Below are 21,514 nucleotides of genomic sequence, written 5' to 3'. Positions count from 1 at the left end.
GAACAGCATCCCAGAGAGAAGGGGCAGGGGGAGAAAAGTGGAGACTAAGAGAAACAGGGTGAGGACAAGGCAGAATGAGATGATAAGCAAAGGAATGGGGAATTAGAAATAGAAATAAAAGTTAGAAAAAAGGAGAGAGGGGGGAAAATGTTCTATCTATAGCTACACAGGGAGAGAGATTCAGAGAGAGGTATAGACAGGGGGAAAACAGTGATATACAAGGCATAGAGGGGAACAGAACCAGAGAAAGACTGATCCAAAATCAGAGACTCAGGGACACGAGACTGGGTTGTCTTTGGTCTTTGTTGTGAGCCATGGATGCAGAAGGGAAGAGTGAGCAGGGTAAACAAAAGAAGGGGCGAGTTTGCAGCAGTCTCTGGCCTGAGGGCTACGCAGCCGTTGGGACTTCGACCTCCACGGTGGGTGAGTGAATCTCTGGGGTGGTCCTGAGGAAGCAGCAGGTGTGCATTCTCCATGCCCAGGCTCCATGGGCCAATGGTTCGCCACGAGGAGAGTGAAGAGGAGAAATAAAAAAACAGAATCCTAGAATGTTTAAAACAAGGGAGTCAGAATACATGGGGTGATACAACTCCTTTGCTTTACAGAGTGGCACACTGAGGCCCTGACTGATGAGGAAGGGGCAGAGGCAGAGCTGAAATCTGTCTCCCCACTCCTGACCTCAGTTTGCCCACTGCACTGTTTTCTCCAAGGAAGAGATTTGGAGGGTCCAGGGCTTTGGATCCGAGGAGAGCAGGGGGCTAAGGTGGGCAGTGAGCACTGGGTAGGGACTACTCACTGGGTCCCCATGGGGATGGGATCCTCCAGATATCTTTTCTCTGTGTGTGCCTCCCAGGTGTTTCCTTTTGCTCCTGTTCTCTATTCCCTAGCTGGCTCTCAGACTAATTAGTGTGGGGGCTTAGTGAGCCTGTAGGGAGAAGAGGCAAGCCTTTCCCACGAGCTCAGGTTCCTGCAGCCTGGTGGCCAGGCCAGGACTGGGATAGGGGAGAAGATGAAATGTATGTGTGAGGAGGGTGTGTCTGAGTAGAAGAGTGAGGAATGTTTCATCTTCCCAGGTGGAGGGAATAGGACAATGGGAACAATATAAAGGTTTAAGTTGCATGTGAACCATGAGAGCAGGGAGCAACTAATAGGGGTCTTAGACAGAGACCTGGGCAGTTTGTTAGGTTGTCAGAGTGAATAGGAGATCCACAGGGTGAGACCCAAGAAGGTGGTATGTGTGCTGAGAGAGGTGAAAGGCTATGGAGGGGCATGCCTTACATGGGGATGCATCCGGGGGTGTGTAATAGGTAGTGGGCACAAGGTGCAGAAGTGAGGCAGGGGGAGCATGAGTGCTCAGGACAAGTGAGTCTGAGGGGCGGACTTCATGTCGAGAGGGCAGCATGGGTTAGGGGACTCAGAAGTGAAGCAGGGCCAAGGTTGAGCTGGATTCAGCTAATTCTGAAAGCTGAAGAATTTCTGGTCAGGGCAGAGTGTATGAGCAACACACTGGGTCCTAGTAGAATCTGGGGGTTCCAGCATATGTGGTCTGGGATGGATGGGTGGTCCATGCGGCAGCAAACTCTCCCTCCCCCCTCCTTCTCAGACATGAGCACTCAGCCCTACAGGAACCTCTCTGGTGTAAGAGTGGGGAGACCAAGTCTTTGCTCGCAAGGAGAACAGAGGGGTCGCCCACACTCCCGGCGCCGCCACCGCACCACCTTCAGTCCAGCGCACTTGGAACAGCTGGAGTCAGCTTTTGGGAGGGACCAGTACCCTGACATTTGGGCCCGAGAAGGCCTCGCCCGGGACACAGGCCTCAGCGAGGCCAGAATCCAGGTGATGGCCCAGGATCCTCCCCCTACCATCCCCTGAAGAAATGCAGATTCGGTGATTGGCAACTACTGGGGCATAAATTCTCAGGGCACTATAACCCTAACCCAAATGTTCACCAGAACAGAGTCTTACCCAAGAGTCAGCATAACCTCATCTACATCAGGAATGTCACTTGAGTTTAACCTTGGAGCTAACCTAATCTAACTTGAATTTCAATATCAAACCCCAACCTTAACAGTGATGTGAACTCCAACAGAAATTCAATCCTAACCATTCACACACGTATGCAACCTTGTCCCTAACCATGGCCTTGAAACTCAACCTGATGCTCAATTCTAACCATAGAGTTAGTTAATCTTAAGAATAAACTGTACCCTAAATCTAACCTGGTCTGTAACAATTAAACTCATCCATAGTCTTAGTCTCTAATAACCCTAGCGGAAATTTCCCATTCTCTGTGGAGGTGAAATGCCACTGTGTCATGTTTATCTCTTTCTTTTTACAAGTTGACATTTCTTACTCACCCAAAGTTGTAGCAGGGCAAATTTAGACATGGAATGGGGGAATGGTGTGGGTCTTGCTTTGTCACTAGTCCTGGTTCAACTATGCCTTCTGCAAGAGCTTTACTTCCTCTGGGGATGTGGGGGAGTCTTATGCCCTATACGTCTGTAGCCGCATATGACAATGCCACCTATTTGAGAGAGAGGCTCTGATGTGGCTATTCTCCCTCCTCAGGTCTGGTTCCAGAACCGCAGAGCTAAGCAGAGGAAACAAGAGAGGTCACTGCTCCAGCCACTGGCCCATCTGTCTCCTGCCACCTTCTCCGGTTTCTTGCCTGAGCGCCCTGCTTGCCCCTACTCCTACCCAACACCACCTCCCTCAATGACCTGCTTCCCTCACCCCTACAACCATGCCCTTCCCTCTCAGCCCTCTAGTGGTGGTTCCTTTGCTCGACCCCACCAGTCTGAAGACTGGTACCCCACCCTGCACCCAACTCCTGCTGGTCATCTGCCCTGCCCTCCACCCCCACCCATGCTTCCCCTCAGCCTTGAGCCACCAAAGTCCTGGAACTAAAGTTAAACAAGTACTGATAAGGTAATTTCCCAGCCTGTGGCCCTCACAAAACAGAGAAAACTGGGTGGTTTCCTTTCCTTCTAAGGGTGAAGTAGAAATATGGTGAGGGACAGCTCAGAGACTGGGAATGTCAAAATGGGAGCTCATGATGAAGGCTCACTGTGCTGATTAACTGAGTGAATTTAAGGAGGTGAAACTGTTGGAAGATATAGGTAAAAAGCCCCAGTGGAGGTGACTGGTGGAAAAGTGGCATTGAGGGAAGCAGTGGTTGCTGCTGGTGGATGGAAATGGTTGAAGGGGATAGAACTTTTGGGACTTCACTCATTGAGATCACAGTTGAGGACCTTCACCCCATTGTTTCTAGCTGATTTCAATAAGGCTTTTTATTTAAAGTCTACCTATACAACCCTTTGCCATCACCACCATCTGAATCCATCATTAAGTTTTGTTTACTCTATCTTGGAAATAGCTCTTGAATTTATTCCTCTCCTTTCTGTTCCAGCAGACACTTTGCTTTTTCTGGCCTCACGTTTTCTGATTAATTCTCCTCCTTGGTTCCCTTAGCTCCAGCCTTTCCCATTTCCAACAGGCTTTGTAAATCTGATCATCAAATATTAGCTCTCCAGTGTCTTATAAGCAATAAATAAATAATACCTGATTTGCTAAGCCTGTAAGAGTCTTCAATGTTACCTTCAATATAACTTTTAAGTCACTTGCATGTGGTTTTGTTATTAAGCAAGGGCTCCTGTGACTGCAGCACAGAAAGCCAAACTCTGACAGCCAATGTTTGCAGTAAAGTAAGGGTTTATTGCAGGGCGCCAAGCAAGGGAGTGGGAGACAAGCCTCAGATCTGCTCCAACCTGGCCTTTGAGTTGGGAGTGTTTTTAAAGAAGAAGAAAAAAGAAGTTGGAATTAATCATCGTCTTGTGACATCTCTTAAGCACAGTTGTAGAAGTCAGGATGTTTCCAGTTTACAATTCTCTAGCCACCTGGGGGATCTGTGAGCTCATCCTGCTCTGGAGAAACATCCTGAGTTTGTGTGTTAATGATGATATCTACAACAGCAATTTTAGTACATTAATGATGTTATAGACAATAGCAATTTTAGTCATCTGATTCTGTTTGATTAGTGTTCAGTTAACACATGATTGAGGTCAGAAGAGGCAAACAAGGGAATAAAGTTTTGAGTAGAGAGCTTAATCATAAACTCACAAAGGGAACTAAATTTTAGAGGGGCTCAGTTTCAGTTTGTGATAGAGAAGAAATATTTTGATTAAATGCAAACATTTCCAAGAGCAATCCGTGAGTCTTGAGGTTCATAAGAGGTCATTCCCAGGAAAGAACCTGCTGTGAAGTGCCTTAGTCTGAGCTCTCCTAACAGAAACATGCTGTGGCCTAGTTGGTTTGCCATTTATATACCATATTTCTTATAATGTACTTATTTTACTCATAATTTACTTATTTATATGTAGGTCTACCTCACTTATGAGCAGATACATAGAATTCTGAGTAAACAAGCCTCTAGGGATTTTATTTGCAGTTTTTTGTATGTATTATATTTTAAAAGTCTGGAATTGAAACCTCTGTGATGCACAATTACATTTCCATATAATTATCCCCTTGTGCCAGACTGCCTTCCTGAAAGATAATACTGGTTTGCATGCCTCCCAAAATGTCAGTGTCAGTTTCAGCACGTCCTATCGACATTGATCATTTTGGACAATTTTTTAACTGAGAGTGATGTCTCCTAGTTGGTTATTTTTTCAGTTTTCATTTACTCGATTGCTAGTGAAAGTTTAAAAGTTTCATGTTTATTGGCAGTTTACATTTTTTTCTCCTCTGCATTGCTTTTCTGAGTTGTGTATTGATCTAGTCATCTCTTATTAGTGCTTGAGGAACCCCAAGTGAGAAATCTCCCCTTAATTTTACTGGCTTCACCCATGTTTTCCTCACTATTTGGATCAAAATATTATGCCATGAATCATCTTAAATTTATTTTAGTTTGTGCAGTAAATTAGTCATCCAATTTCCCCTCAATCAGCTAGCTGGTTTTTCCAATATAATTTATTTAACAGTCTAACATTGATTTGTAACAACATTTTTCCACACTAAGATCTCATATGGGACAGTTGTAGACTCCTAATTCTTTCCCACCAATTAGCTTCTCTAGTCTGATATCAGTGTAGCTTGTTATTTTTTTCCAGATTTCTCTTATGTTCCTCAGGAAACATCTTGGTATTTTTTTATGAAACAAATCTTAATAAGAGTTTTATAAATTACAAAAGTTATATAGTGTCTTTGTAACAGTCAACCCAAAAGATTTGTATACATATAAGACATATATAGATGAATATATATTATACATGAATATATATTTATACATATTAACCTGGATTAATCACAAAACCCCATGTTAAGCAAATTCACCTCAACATGAGATAAACAACATTAGTAGTGTGTATCTGTCCACAACTTATTATGCTCATAGAAAAATACAGGCATACATATAGAACAGGGAAGAACAAAATCTGACCCCATGTTGGATCTGTTTCTTTTACTTTAACCTTTGCTCTCCATTACTTTTTGTTACTATAATCACTAAAAGGCTGTTGTCTATAGCTATAGGCATATGTAATGGCCTCCCTCGGGGAACCCTGCCCCTCTGCCTGAATATTAAACTAAAGTGCCTTTGTTCAGCTCACAGGGAAACACCCTGACCCTGCCCAACTGTGAATGGCTGCAGAAAAGAAGAAATTAACACAGCCCCTCCCTGTGGATGGCCAAAAACCAGGAGATATTTTGCAAGACTTATGGCCTTTTACTTTACTTCCTCACCTCTACCCTCTCTCTGTTCTATAAAAAAAGCTAGCATCCAGACCCTGATAAGATGTTACTCTAGGACATTAGTCTGCCATCTTCTCAGAAACCTGCTTTCCAAATAAAGTTACCATTCCTTGGCTCAACACCTCGTCTCCTGATTTATTTGCCTGTTATGTGGCAAGCAGAGAAAGTTTGGACTCAGTAACACATACACTAATATTTTTTCCTTTTTAAAAATAAAATTGAGAATCAAGGGACTGAGTCTCTTCTAAACCAATAGTAAAATATACCAGCTCTATTCATTAAATAAACTACCTTATTCATTGAATCAAATTGCTACGTTTATCATATATCAAAGTAATTTGTGTGAGGTTTAAAAATCTATTCTTGGTTCTCTATTTGAGGGTTGGTTCTCCCACTAGCTTTTTAGGATCACGCAGGCAGCGGCACACACCCGGGGTACCCCTTGGCCTCATCACACCTGGTGGTGAGCTGGCACATGTGAGGTCAAGTTCTCTGTGCCCTTCACTCCAGTCTTAGCCCTTCTCAGCCTCCTGTCCTGCTGCTCGGCCTGCGGACCCACTACGGAGGAGGAAGGGGTGCGAGCGAAGGAAGGAAGGCAGAGGGTGTTTCCGCACTACTGGCCCCCCTCTCGCTGTCAGCCTGCACGGGTCCTGGTGCCTATAGTGCCAACGACTGAACTGAGGGGTTGAGACCGTTGAGGTTAACAAGGCATCTCAGCGTCCCTGCGGGTCTTAGAAAGCCCAAGAGGCAGGGCAAGGCGTACCTCGACTCTTTGGGTTCCCCTGTCCTTCCTTCTAGGGATTAGAGATACCTTTACAGTTCAAACTGGCAGAAGATTGGAATCTTTCCCCGAATGGGGTTGAAAAAGAAAAATAACTGCCTTTGAGGCAGCAATATCCCTTCACTCATACCCGCCAACCAAAGGGGAAATGCAGCCAAGTGAGGGTAAAGAAGTCACGAATTCTTTGCGTTGGGAAATCTAAATCCCTGGTTTTTCAGGGAGATCCATTCCCAGCAGGATCCAAATCCGAGTTCAGAAAACGAAATGACTTGGAGTCCGAAATGAGTGCGCAGGGCGTAAGGGGCAGGAGCTCTGGGGTGGCGTAGCGGGGCGCACTGCTCCAGGAGACTTTGGAAACAATTAGGGCGCTCCTGCAAGCTACTGAAGACCGCGGGGCTGAACCACGGAGTTTTCGGGCGCTCCTAGAAGGCTGGGAGGTGCGGTCCCGGAGACCTTACTGGTCTGGGCTGGGAATGGGCGGGGCATGCTCGTCGCAATGAAAACAACCAGACCTAAGAAAGCGGAGGAGTTAAAACATTCAGCTCCTGTGAGAAACCCCTCCCAGACAACTGGGGACTCGAGGCCTGGGCCGCTTCTAGCTCTACCAGCCTTACCTTCCCGGGAGCTCGAGCAACGCGTTTCTAAGTGCTTCAGACACTTCTCGGTCCCGGGGTCTGGCTCTTCTCCAGCCCTCGGGATGTCTGCCCAATGCAAACGACACCTGGTCCCTTCACGGTCGCAGGACAAGTTCTCTAGGTTCTGAGCTCTCGGCCTTAAGGGTCTCCGGGCATCCATACCGGGGGCTCCTGGCTCCCGAGATTGGCGGGAGAACACGTGAAGACCCCGGCCCACTGCCTGACTGGCGTCTGCTCCCTACTATACCAGAGACTTCTTCAGTTCACTCGTTCCCAGACTGCACATCTAGGCGCTGTCTGAACTGTCCACCTGCGCAAACAGTGCCCCCTTCAGCTCAATAATTTCCTCTTTGACTCAGCTGCCTTTCGGAGGATGAAACCTGGGAATGTCTTGCAGACACAGGAAGCGAGATCAGTGCCATTAGGGCAGGGAATAGCGGTACAGGGGACCTAGGTATTAGACTTAAGCGGGGGAAGGAGCTGCAGATCCAGGTGGCAAGCGCCCTGGACCCTGAAAGATTCTCACCTGGTAGAGACAGGAGCGGCTAGATGAGGACCAGAGAGGGCCTTCAAAGTGCTGGGTCCAGAGTAGGGGACCCAGTGTCAGGCTCTAAGACTGTACTGGGTGGGTTTTCCCCCCCAGGGGTTCCTCCAAACGAATCCTCCTGCTATTTTCCAGGTTTTTCCAAATTCTCCTGGAATTAAAATGCTCACTCTTTTCCACGATAGAAACAAAAGCTGAACCCAAAGTCCCAGTAACAAGAGCAGCTCGGAGACTCAGTGTTCTTTGAATTTGGTCAATTAAGCTTCAGAGTTTTCCAGTTTCCTGCTCCAGGAGGTCCTTCCTCCACTCCCTATGACATGCTCCTCAGATTCAACTCTCTTAATACTAGGCATCTGAAAGCCTAGGAGGTCCTTTACAACTCTGCTAACACAGCTAAGAAGCCCAAGATGGAATAAGGTAGGCGTCAGCCCCACAGGGTGACTCATTGAAGGTGTGTGTGTGTGTTTGTGTCTGTGTTAGCATGTGAGTGTGGGTCTTTGGGGGCTTCAGTGTCTGGATAGGCCTAGGAAGCCACATGACCTAAGGCTTTGAAATTCAGGGTGCTCAAAATGTGCCCTTATCAATTTGTTTGCTGGACTTCTGGGTCCATCTGAGCCCTGGCATCTCTGTACCAGCAAATAAAACCTGAGGAGCTGGTATAGGGTATCTCAACTAGAAGCTAGAACACCTCTGGGAAATTCTGGCATTTTCTAGAGTGAGATGGGCTCATATGCACTCAGGGTAAGGAAGCCATGGGCACCTCAGAAACTCAGGCTTGGAGCCTAAGCCTGGTCAGGTGAGGGAGGTGAGGGGGAACATGGGTAGAGACAACTTCTTGTCCATATAAACTCTGCCATCTCAGGGACATGAACCCCAAGATCAAAGAAGTAGGTCCTCTTGCCCATCTGCAGAGGATAGAATTGACTCCTGACCAAGCTACTAACAGCAATGTGGTAGGGCAAACTGCTTAGTCCCCAAGACTTCCACTACCACCTCCCCCTTTGCTGTTATAAACATTTCTACTTTTTTTTCTTAGACTTCTCAGTTATCAAAGCTAGAATTCTAATATCCTTATAGAATTCCATGCAAACATTTATTGGGTACCTTCCTAGTGCCAAGTGAGAGTCAAAAGCTGGAGATTCATCTCGAATCCAAGAAATTCCTGTCAGACATTGAGACATACCAAGATAGAAGAGGACATGTTAACCCAGACTCTGACAGAGGAAGAAAAGAAGTGTCTGAAAGAAGATTCCCCAACACCCCAATTCAAAAGACTTGTCCTCACTCTGCTGAGCTCCTCTCTGAGCTCACTTACAGGCATTGTCCCCTTTGTGTGGGGAGCAGAGAGTCTTGCAGAAAAGGAGGACTGTGAGGGTCATGGCAGCCGCTGCACAAGACAGGCACCCACAGAAGCCCTTGGCCTTGAAACCTAGCTACTCTAGACACAGAATCTCTGAGTATATGCTGGCCGCCCAGGAGAGGTATTACATTGGTTTGCTGATCTCCCGCGGTAGACTCTGAAGATCTAATCGCAGTGCACTTCCTGACATCTTCCTGGGTAAGCTAGGTGTCTCCAGCAGCGCACCAGCCAGAGAACACTCCTGGCAGCAGAACCTTCTCCCTGGTCCAGGGTCGGGATCTGGGCGCACTCAGAAGTTACGCCTTTGCAAAGCCTTCAATTCAAGGAGCCTCCCCGGCTGCTTCTTCCTTGGAGGCTGTGCAGGGCGTCCAGACACTCTTTTCGGCCCTCCGAAGACCACATTGGAAGTGAGAAGTCTGAGAGGGAGGTCCTGTGCCAGATGGGGGCAATGGTTCTCTGTCAGGAGAGAATGCCTCTGGGCCGGTCCAGGAGGGTCTGAGAGGGATGCAACCCAACATTGGCCCAATCAGGAAAAGAGAACGTAACTAACGTGATCTATATATACCCATCCCTTGTTGAACACTCCTCACTTTAACCAAACCAAACCAAAAGAAAACAAAAAGGCTACTTCAGCAATTCTTCCTCCCTACAGGAATTCAGTGTATGAAAAATGAAAATTTCCCTCTGATGCCACTGTAAGCCCAAGGGACACTCCCCTAACCAGATGCTGCAGGTGCCTGAACATCATCCCTAAAGACCAAATACCAACAGACAGGAATTGATCCCCAAGAGCATACTGAAGAGGTGGCTGCTGCTTCTGGAAGTTGGCAGGGTGTAATTTAAAGTTAAAAATAGTCATAATATAATAACAGCCTCAGTGGTTCAAACCTGCTGTTTTTCTTACTTGCAGAATAGATAAAGCAGTAGCATTGACTGCAGGATCCTGGCAGAGACCCAGGCCCAGCACCATGGTCAGGTGTGGGGGCAAGGCTGGCTTCCAGGATCTGGGATTTTTTTCACAGGAGAGAAGTGGCCAGAGTTAAGACTGAGACACTGCATGGGGGCCTGCAGGTGAGCTCACGAACTGCAGGGGGGCTGTGGAGGATGGGCTTAAAGGTGCAGCCATCCCCACTCTCTGTGCCCAGAAATGCTTGGTGCTGCCTGCACAAACTCCCACTAATTACAGTTGTGGGAATTATTTTTTTTTAATTTTTAAATTTTTTTGCGGTACGTGGGCCTCTCACTGTTGTGGCCTCTCCCGTTGCGGAGCACAGGCTCCGGACGCGCAGGCTCAGCGGCCATGGCTCACGGGCCCAGCCGCTCCGCGGCATGTGGGATCTTCCCGGACCGGGGCACGAACCCATGTCCCCTGCATCGGCAGGCGGACTCCCAACCACTGCGCCACCAGGGAAGCCCGGGAATTAATTTTTATCACCCTTAAACTTGAGACATTCAACTTGCCTGAGGTAATGGATGAAAATTGGTGCTTGGGCTTCAGAGTGACAGGGCAGGATCCCAGTGGGGTCAGCCAGAGTAGAGGTTTGGTTGTATCATAGTCCTGTGGACCGTGTTTAACTTTTTTTTAAAAAAAGGAGGTGGTAGATACACTCAGGTGCAGCAGTTACTCTGAAGAGAAGTGGGGTGGAAGTACTGGTGTCCCCCTTTCACCACAGAGGCAAAGCACAGAAGCAAGGGAAGTGGGAGGAGTGCAGGAGCAGGAGCAGGGGCTTTGAGTCTCTTGTTTTTGAAGGGACCTGTGAAGGATGGATTTTCTTCCTTAGGGCTAAAAGCAAACCACGAGTTCCCCCTTGCTGTTTTGTTTTGTTTTGTTTTGTTTTAGACTCTTCAAATCCCACCTTTTCCTCTGGAGCTTGTACACTCCTTCAGGGCACGTTGTCCTGGGCACACCGTCTCCTGCATTTTCCAGACCGCAGAACCTGCCTCATTCCCACAAATATCAGACACAGCAGGGTCTAGTCCCAGGCCCAGGAAACTTGAATCTTGAACTCCTGCCTGTCCTTAGAGTGGAAGTCAGAGGTTTTCCAGGCACATTCATTCATCTGGGCCCTTGGCCCTCAGACCTTGTAGAGACGGTCTCCCTTCCTGCATCCTCATTCTTTTCTATAATTGCCCTTTTCCCTCCTTTCCCCCAGGCTCACTCTGCTCTCTTCTTTTTCTCCCCTACATTTATCCTTTAACATTGGGTGAACATGGTTTTACAAAGTTTTAATTAAATGCTTTAATAACCATAGCACTTGGACCAGGCAGGAGTGTAGGATGGCTGCAAATGGTCTTTGCCTCCCTTGCTTCCTCCCTCCCATTACCTGTCTGTCCCTAGTGTGGGGGACAGAGATAACTTCTTACCCCGACCTTCCTTGAGTACAGGATGTGTTGGGAAGTAGGCAGTGGTGACATGAAAAGAGAAAAATAATCATTTGGGAGAGATCAGGTTTAGGGCATCTGGTCCAGCAGGGAGAGGAGGGCAGTGCCCATATTTCCTGTCTGTACAGTTCTGGGAATGTCCCCACTGGGATTGGTAATGCGGACTTGGCCCGTCAGGTCACCTCCTCCTATTCCTGGAGGCAGCTGCTTTGGTTGAAGAGTTTACTTCCTGTGCTCAGATCTCAGAAACCCTTCCTTGCTTCTGGATCTGGGGAGGGGAAGAGGGAGGACTGCAGGCCATCTGAGGTATGTCTACTCCATAACTTGCCTCGGTGGGGTGGGTCATATGAACAGAACCCAGGCACCCACCTCACCTTTTCCCCCCTCTACTCCCAACTGGCTACCCTTCCTGGAAGCTATGAGGGTTGGTCACTGCTTGGCATCTGCAGTATTCATCATCACTCCAAGAAAACTTAAAGTAAGTGATTCAGGCTGAAAGACAACAATATATGTCAGAAAACTGAATCTACACAAAGAAATGAAAAAGGTTGGAAATAGAATAAATAAAGGCAAAGTGAAATTTTTTATTCCTTATTTTTATCACTCTAAAAGCTAACTGTTTAAACAAAGGTTGTATGTATTGTGAATTTATAGCATATTTAAAAGTGACATGCATGACAACAATGGCAAAAAGATGGAAGGGAAGAATTGGGAATATACACGTATAAGATTGTTACATTACAGGGGAATTATAAAGTAAAAGGTTTAAATAATAAGAAGTCAATAGAGGAGGTGAAGAGAAATCATAAAGTTAAATCCATAAAGGCACGAGAAGAGGGGAAAAAATAAGACAAATTGAATAAATAGAAAACCTCCAGCAAGAAGCTAGATTTTAACCCAATGATATGAATAATCACGTACATGTGAATGGCCTAAATAATCTCTGTTAATAGATTTGGGGAAAAGCAAGATCGAAGTAACATCTATAAGGTCTATAAGAAACATATTTTAAATAAAAAGACATAGTTTAAAACAATAGTTGTAAAGGAGAGTGGGGGAATTTTGCTCACGAGGGTACAGTTGGCAATGTTTGAAGACTTTTTTGGTTTTCAAAACGAGGAGGTGCTACACACATCTAGTGGGTAGAGGCCAGGGACACTGCTAAATATCCTAAAATGGACAGGACAAGCCCCCACAACAAAGAATTATCTGTCCCTAAATTTAGTACCGAGGTTGAGAAACCTTGGGTTAAAATTTAAAAATATGAGAGATGTCATGAAAACAGTAACCAAAAGAAAGTTGAGGTCATCATATTTATTCAAATAAATTAGACTTCAGAACAATACTGGGATAAAGTGGAGCATTACAAATGGAAAAGAGGACCATTCTCCAAGAAGACATAACAATCCTAAATGTGTATGAACCTTCACACATACACAAACTTCAAAATATATGCAACAAAAGATAATAGATTTGAAGAGAGATATTGATAAATCCACAATAATAGTTGGAACTTCAATACTCTTCTCACATTAGCTGAAAGAACAAGTAGGCAGAAATTCAGTAAAAATATGGATGCCTTGAACAGAACTATCAACCAACTTGACCTAATTAGAATTCACAGAACATTCTAGGCCCAAAATAGCAGAATCTATAGACCTTTTGATGCACATGGAACATTGATCAGGATAACCATGTTCTGAGAAATAAAACAAACATTAAAAAATTGAAAAAAGGTATTAATGAAAAAGTGGAGCTTGGTCAAGAGGAAGGAGCAGGAAGATCCTGAGCTCACCTCCTTCACACCAAAGTTACAACTGTTTACAGAGCAACTATTGATGACAAAGACCTTAATTTAGCAGAAAAGATCTAAAGAAGGAACCAAACTTGAGAGAGGTAGGAGGAATGGAGTTGTGGAATAGTCAACATCCATACCTCCAGGTAGGGGAAGCACAAATGTGAGGATAATTACAACAGCAGAGATTTCGCCAAGGAGCAATGGATCTGAGAACTGAAACAGGATCCCCAGTCTGGAGACACTGCACTGGGAAGATGAAATTCCAGAAATTTGCTTTGAAGGGCAGCAGGGCTTAATTTACGGACACCCAGGGGGGTGTGGGAAATAGAGACTCTAATCTAAAGGGCACAAAAAAAACCACACACTCTGTGAAGAGGGGCAAAAGCACTAATTTGAAACCAGCCTGTCTTACACCAACCTGCTGATTTTGGAGAGTCTCCCAGAGACTTTGAATACTCCCCATTACTTTCAGCGTTCAGGAAAGCAGGAGAAATGAAAGACGCACAAAGGCGTCCTAAACGGAGTGTGCTCTCAAACTAAAGTTCTGCTAGCGGCAGTTACACATTCTGCAAACCAAGATAGTGACGTGGACGGTAACATTTGGACTGAGACGTCGTTGCGCTCTTTTGGCTAGTCCTCTACAGCTGCACGCATTTCTCTGTGGCGTATGACAAGCAGGAAGCAGACCCCGTCCACCGCAGCAGAAGACCGTTCCCCCAGCTTAGAAAGCACAGACGAGGGTGAGGGACGAGAAAAAGAGGGGAGCACCAGAAAGGGCTCTCTGCAAACGTGACAGGAAACCCTGCGTTGGACTCTCTCGCTTAGGAGAGTGGTAGGAGCTCTGTCCACAAACCGTTTGCAGAGATGCAGCCCCAGCCAGGTGGCAGGCTGCGTCCAGAGGGGAAGTGGAAGCAGGACGCCCGTGAAGGCTTTGGAATACTGACGTGTGGACGTCGGGCTCAGAGCGCGCAATCGTGGTGAGGCGCTTTGCCCCGGGGACGAGGGCAGGTAAAGCCGTGAGTTGAGAGAAACAGAAGGCTGAACTTTGCACAGGCTACGCTGAGTGTATCCTCAAAGCAGGCTTCTCAAAGAGCAGAGAAGCCGGCGGCCGTGTCGATCAGCGTGACCTAGAGCGTTCACGTCAAGAGAGGAGCCCCTTCAAACAGGCTACCAATGCACAGCTTTCGAGGAAGGTACCTCCACGCCAAGAAAGTGATACCTTGAGGGTGATCCGGGCACCGATGTGTTCCCCCGGAAGGTAGTTCTACCGCTTGTGACTCCTAAGGGAGCTGAGCCGCACAATGTATGCCCCACAATGGCGAGGCGAAAGCACTTCAGGAGACAGTGACCCACAAAGCTCACAGGCCCAGTAGTGCCACCGACGCCGCTCAAACGGTTCCCAGGCAGTGCGCTCCCTCCTCGAATGGAGAGTGCAGGTTAGTGTGTTCAAGGAACAGTCATGCTCGAGAGCGCTGCAGGAGGGCACTCTCCCAAGTTAATGAGAAGCTGCCCTCTCTCGAGTGGGTAGCGGCCGAATGGCCAGGAAATCGTTTCCCTGTGTGTAAGAGGAGGAAAGAGAAAGGGCATCTCTCCAAAAAGAAAAGGAACCTATTGAGCTCCAAAAGAACGACAGCAGTTTTCAAGGACGGCCCGCTCAGCGCATCGGACCTACCACCATGAATCGCTGTGCCTGGCAAACTTGTAGACGTCCTGCCAAATATTGGGGGGTGGGGGTGTGGGGGGTGGGGGTTCTCAGGAGACCTTCCGGGAGCCTTCGGTTCAGACGCCAAAGGAACGCGAACTCGCTGCCAGCAGCCTGCCTTAGGCTTCCTCGCTCCACGAGTATGCGTTGTCCCCAGGAGGGAGCTTGAACGTTGACAAGCCCCCGTTACTTTCAGGGGTCTGGAATGTAGGCGAAATGAAGGACGCACGAAGGCAATGGCACAATTCATGGCTTAGCCTAGGAAACAAGTCCTAAAGCAGCACGTTCCTTCCTGGGCTGGAAGACGTCTGTGAACTCTGTGGCAAGGCCACTTTTGGACTGAGACGTCCCTGAGCTCTTTGGACTAGGCCTCTACAGCTGCGCTCATTTCTCCGTGGCGTATGCCAAGCAGTAAGCGAGCCTCGTCCGTCACAGCAGGAGCCTGTTGCCCCGGCTTTAGAAAGTATAGCTAACGGTGAGGGAAAACGAAAGAGATGGGCTACAAGACAGTGCTGTCTGCAAACGTGACAGGAAACCCTGCGTTGGGCTCCCTCGGTTAGGAGAGTGGCAGGAGCTCTGTCCACAAACCGTTTGCAGCGATGCAGCCCCAGCCGGGTAGCAGGCTGCGTTCAGAGGGGATGTGGCAGCAGGACGTCTGTGACGCCTGTGAAGGCTTTGGAATACTGACGTGTGGACACCGGGGTCAGAGCGTGCCCTTGCGGTGAGGCACTTTGCACCGGGGACGAGGGCAGGTAAAGTCGTTAGTTGAGAGAAGCAGGAGGCCGTACTAGTTGCACAGGCTACGCTGAGTGTATCCTCCAAGCAGCTTCTCAAAGAGCAGGGAGGCAGAGGGCATCTCGACCAGCATCACCAAGAGCGTCCTGTCGCGAAATGTGCCACTTGCAAGCAGGCTACCGACGCGCAGCTTTCGCGGAAGGTACCTCCTCGCCAAGAGGGTGATACCTTGAGCGTGATCTGGGCAGCGATGTGTTCCCTCCCCCCCCCCCCCGGAGAGTGATTCTAGCACATATAGGTGCTAAGTGAGCTTAGCGGCACGACGTATGCCCCACAATGGCGAGGCAGGAGCATTTCAAAAGGCAGTGAACAGGCGCCAGTGCTTCCTCTCAGAGAACAAACAGTTCCCATGCCGTGCGTTCCCTCCTCGAAATGAAAGTGCAGTGTAGTGTGTTCAAAGAACAGTCATGATCGAGAGCGCTGCAGGGGTACACTCTCAAAAGTTAATGGGAAGATGCCCTCCCACGAGTGGCTATAGGCTGAATGCCGTGGAGTCCTTTCTCCTGCGTGCCAAAGGAGAAAACAAAAAGGCCATCTTTTCGAAAAGGAAAGGGACCTACGGTGCTCCAAAACAACGACAGTAGTTTGCAAGTACGGCCCTTCCACAGTATGGGACTTAACACCATGACTCGCTGCACCTGGCGTACTTGTAGAGGTGCTGCCGAAGATTTGTGCGGTTTCCAGGAGGGCTACCGGATGCCTTCGTTTCAGAAGCCAAAGGAACATGAACTTGACGCAAGCAGCCCGGCTTAGGCTGCCTCGCTCCACAAGTGTGTGTGGTCCGCAGGAAGGCACTTTGAACGTTGAATGCATGGCCCCCGTTACTTTTAGGGGTCTGGGGTGTAAGAGAAATGAAGGAACCGCAGAGGCGTTTTCCACAGACTGCCCTCTCAAACTAAAATTCTCCCTGGTGGCGGTGAGACTCTCTGGAGATCACGGTAGTGACTTGGACTGTAACTAACGCCTCCTTCCAACAGGCCCTAGGCTCTGGAGGCTCCCTGTGCAGTCAAGACTGTTGTATCTGGCAACCAAGGCCATGTTTTGGCCCCAGTTTGCACGCCGGACGTGACGGGCATACCGAATATAATCCCTTCATGAGCTCCTTGGGTGAGCAAGGGGAATGTTAAGGTGAGCTGGCCTCCACAAAACAGAACCAAGGAGACTGTTGGGGAAAGGCTTTGAGATGGCAACGGTCAGCACGAGCTTGACAACTGCAAGGCCAGAAATCATTTCTCACCCTAGGAAACGTCTCCTTCGCGGCGAATTCTTTCCTGCGCTGGAAGATACCATGACCTCTGCAGCTAGCCAAATGTTGGACTGAGACGTCGTTGCGCTCTTTTGGCTAGTCCTCTACAGCTGCACGCATTTCTCTGTGGCGTATGACAAGCAGGAAGCAGACCCCGTCCACCGCAGCAGAAGACCGTTCCCCCAGCTTAGAAAGCACAGACGAGGGTGAGGGACGAGAAAAAGAGGGGAGCACCAGAAAGGGCTCTCTGCAAACGTGACAGGAAACCCTGCGTTGGACTCTCTCGCTTAGGAGAGTGGTAGGAGCTCTGTCCACAAACCGTTTGCAGAGATGCAGCCCCAGCCAGGTGGCAGGCTGCGTCCAGAGGGGAAGTGGAAGCAGGACGCCCGTGAAGGCTTTGGAATACTGACGTGTGGACGTCGGGCTCAGAGCGCGCAATCGTGGTGAGGCGCTTTGCCCCGGGGACGAGGGCAGGTAAAGCCGTGAGTTGAGAGAAACAGAAGGCTGAACTTTGCACAGGCTACGCTGAGTGTATCCTCAAAGCAGGCTTCTCAAAGAGCAGAGAAGCCGGCGGCCGTGTCGATCAGCGTGACCTAGAGCGTTCACGTCAAGAGAGGAGCCCCTTCAAACAGGCTACCAATGCACAGCTTTCGAGGAAGGTACCTCCACGCCAAGAAAGTGATACCTTGAGGGTGATCCGGGCACCGATGTGTTCCCCCGGAAGGTAGTTCTACCGCTTGTGACTCCTAAGGGAGCTGAGCCGCACAATGTATGCCCCACAATGGCGAGGCGAAAGCACTTCAGGAGACAGTGACCCACAAAGCTCACAGGCCCAGTAGTGCCACCGACGCCGCTCAAACGGTTCCCAGGCAGTGCGCTCCCTCCTCGAATGGAGAGTGCAGGTTAGTGTGTTCAAGGAACAGTCATGCTCGAGAGCGCTGCAGGAGGGCACTCTCCCAAGTTAATGAGAAGCTGCCCTCTCTCGAGTGGGTAGCGGCCGAATGGCCAGGAAATCGTTTCCCTGTGTGTAAGAGGAGGAAAGAGAAAGGGCATCTCTCCAAAAAGAAAAGGAACCTATTGAGCTCCAAAAGAACGACAGCAGTTTTCAAGGACGGCCCGCTCAGCGCATCGGACCTACCACCATGAATCGCTGTGCCTGGCAAACTTGTAGACGTCCTGCCAAATATTGGGGGGTGGGGGTGTGGGGGGTGGGGGTTCTCAGGAGACCTTCCGGGAGCCTTCGGTTCAGACGCCAAAGGAACGCGAACTCGCTGCCAGCAGCCTGCCTTAGGCTTCCTCGCTCCACGAGTATGCGTTGTCCCCAGGAGGGAGCTTGAACGTTGACAAGCCCCCGTTACTTTCAGGGGTCTGGAATGTAGGCGAAATGAAGGACGCACGAAGGCAATGGCACAATTCATGGCTTAGCCTAGGAAACAAGTCCTAAAGCAGCACGTTCCTTCCTGGGCTGGAAGACGTCTGTGAACTCTGTGGCAAGGCCACTTTTGGACTGAGACGTCCCTGAGCTCTTTGGACTAGGCCTCTACAGCTGCGCTCATTTCTCCGTGGCGTATGCCAAGCAGTAAGCGAGCCTCGTCCGTCACAGCAGGAGCCTGTTGCCCCGGCTTTAGAAAGTATAGCTAACGGTGAGGGAAAACGAAAGAGATGGGCTACAAGACAGTGCTGTCTGCAAACGTGACAGGAAACCCTGCGTTGGGCTCCCTCGGTTAGGAGAGTGGCAGGAGCTCTGTCCACAAACCGTTTGCAGCGATGCAGCCCCAGCCGGGTAGCAGGCTGCGTTCAGAGGGGATGTGGCAGCAGGACGTCTGTGACGCCTGTGAAGGCTTTGGAATACTGACGTGTGGACACCGGGGTCAGAGCGTGCCCTTGCGGTGAGGCACTTTGCACCGGGGACGAGGGCAGGTAAAGTCGTTAGTTGAGAGAAGCAGGAGGCCGTACTAGTTGCACAGGCTACGCTGAGTGTATCCTCCAAGCAGCTTCTCAAAGAGCAGGGAGGCAGAGGGCATCTCGACCAGCATCACCAAGAGCGTCCTGTCGCGAAATGTGCCACTTGCAAGCAGGCTACCGACGCGCAGCTTTCGCGGAAGGTACCTCCTCGCCAAGAGGGTGATACCTTGAGCGTGATCTGGGCAGCGATGTGTTCCCTCCCCCCCCCCCCGGAGAGTGATTCTAGCACATATAGGTGCTAAGTGAGCTTAGCGGCACGACGTATGCCCCACAATGGCGAGGCAGGAGCATTTCAAAAGGCAGTGAACAGGCGCCAGTGCTTCCTCTCAGAGAACAAACAGTTCCCATGCCGTGCGTTCCCTCCTCGAAATGAAAGTGCAGTGTAGTGTGTTCAAAGAACAGTCATGATCGAGAGCGCTGCAGGGGTACACTCTCAAAAGTTAATGGGAAGATGCCCTCCCACGAGTGGCTGTAGGCCGAACGCCGTGGAGTCCTTTCTCCTGCGTGCCAAAGGAGAGAACAAAAAGGCCATCTTTTCGAAAAGGAAAGGGACCTACGGTGCTCCAAAACGACGACAGTAGTTTGCAAGTACGGCCCTTTCACAGTATGGGACTTAACACCATGACTCGCTGCACCTGGCGTACTTGTAGAGGTGCTGCCGAAGATTTGTGCGGTTTCCAGGAGGGCTACCGGATGCCTTCGTTTCAGAAGCCAAAGGAACATGAACTTGACGCAAGCAGCCCGGCTTAGGCTGCCTCGCTCCACAAGTGTGTGTGGTCCGCAGGAAGGCACTTTGAACGTTGAATGCATGGCCCCCGTTACTTTTAGGGGTCTGGGGTGTAAGAGAAATGAAGGAACCGCAGAGGCGTTTTCCACAGACTGCCCTCTCAAACTAAAATTCTCCCTGGTGGCGGTGAGACTCTCTGGAGATCACGGTAGTGACTTGGACTGTAACTAACGCCTCCTTCCAACAGGCCCTAGGCTCTGGAGGCTCCCTGTGCAGTCAAGACTGTTGTATCTGGCAACCAAGGCCATGTTTTGGCCCCAGTTTGCACGCCGGACGTGACGGGCATACCGAATACAATCCCTTCATGAGCTCCTTGGGTGAGCAAGGGGAATGTTAAGGTGAGCTGGCCTCCACAAAACAGAACCAAGGAGACTGTTGGGGAAAGGCTTTGAGATGGCAACGGTCAGCACGAGCTTGACAACTGCAAGGCCAGAAATCATTTCTCACCCTAGGAAACGTCTCCTTCGCGGCGAATTCTTTCCTGCGCTGGAAGATACCATGACCTCTGCAGCTAGCCAAATGTTGGACTGAGACGTCGTTGCGCTCTTTTGGCTAGTCCTCTACAGCTGCACGCATTTCTCTGTGGCGTATGACAAGCAGGAAGCAGACCCCGTCCACCGCAGCAGAAGACCGTTCCCCCAGCTTAGAAAGCACAGACGAGGGTGAGGGACGAGAAAAAGAGGGGAGCACCAGAAAGGGCTCTCTGCAAACGTGACAGGAAACCCTGCGTTGGACTCTCTCGCTTAGGAGAGTGGTAGGAGCTCTGTCCACAAACCGTTTGCAGAGATGCAGCCCCAGCCAGGTGGCAGGCTGCGTCCAGAGGGGAAGTGGAAGCAGGACGCCCGTGAAGGCTTTGGAATACTGACGTGTGGACGTCGGGCTCAGAGCGCGCAATCGTGGTGAGGCGCTTTGCCCCGGGGACGAGGGCAGGTAAAGCCGTGAGTTGAGAGAAACAGAAGGCTGAACTTTGCACAGGCTACGCTGAGTGTATCCTCAAAGCAGGCTTCTCAAAGAGCAGAGAAGCCGGCGGCCGTGTCGATCAGCGTGACCTAGAGCGTTCACGTCAAGAGAGGAGCCCCTTCAAACAGGCTACCAATGCACAGCTTTCGAGGAAGGTACCTCCACGCCAAGAAAGTGATACCTTGAGGGTGATCCGGGCACCGATGTGTTCCCCCGGAAGGTAGTTCTACCGCTTGTGACTCCTAAGGGAGCTGAGCCGCACAATGTATGCCCCACAATGGCGAGGCGAAAGCACTTCAGGAGACAGTGACCCACAAAGCTCACAGGCCCAGTAGTGCCACCGACGCCGCTCAAACGGTTCCCAGGCAGTGCGCTCCCTCCTCGAATGGAGAGTGCAGGTTAGTGTGTTCAAGGAACAGTCATGCTCGAGAGCGCTGCAGGAGGGCACTCTCCCAAGTTAATGAGAAGCTGCCCTCTCTCGAGTGGGTAGCGGCCGAATGGCCAGGAAATCGTTTCCCTGTGTGTAAGAGGAGGAAAGAGAAAGGGCATCTCTCCAAAAAGAAAAGGAACCTATTGAGCTCCAAAAGAACGACAGCAGTTTTCAAGGACGGCCCGCTCAGCGCATCGGACCTACCACCATGAATCGCTGTGCCTGGCAAACTTGTAGACGTCCTGCCAAATATTGGGGGGTGGGGGTGTGGGGGGTGGGGGTTCTCAGGAGACCTTCCGGGAGCCTTCGGTTCAGACGCCAAAGGAACGCGAACTCGCTGCCAGCAGCCTGCCTTAGGCTTCCTCGCTCCACGAGTAT

At 49.6% G+C, this 21,514-nt stretch overlaps 1 protein-coding gene across 1 annotated transcript; it reads left to right on the top strand.

Annotated features, from left to right (window-relative positions):
* Positions 1 to 314: 314 nt before the first annotated feature.
* PROP1 (PROP paired-like homeobox 1) lies at positions 315 to 2,907 on the top strand. Its single transcript, XM_060138904.1, has 3 exons — positions 315 to 423; positions 1,604 to 1,836; positions 2,569 to 2,907. Exons 1-3 carry the CDS (start codon positions 315 to 317, stop codon positions 2,905 to 2,907), a joined length of 681 nt encoding a protein of 226 aa, XP_059994887.1.
* The last annotated feature ends 18,607 nt before the right edge of the window (positions 2,908 to 21,514 follow it).

The sequence above is a fragment of the Lagenorhynchus albirostris genome, unplaced genomic scaffold (assembly GCF_949774975.1).
Source record: "Lagenorhynchus albirostris unplaced genomic scaffold, mLagAlb1.1 scaffold_259, whole genome shotgun sequence".
Taxonomy (NCBI): domain Eukaryota; kingdom Metazoa; phylum Chordata; class Mammalia; order Artiodactyla; family Delphinidae; genus Lagenorhynchus; species Lagenorhynchus albirostris.
The sequence above is the reverse complement of the archived record's forward strand: the minus strand, read 5'-3'. Positions and strand labels throughout refer to the sequence as shown.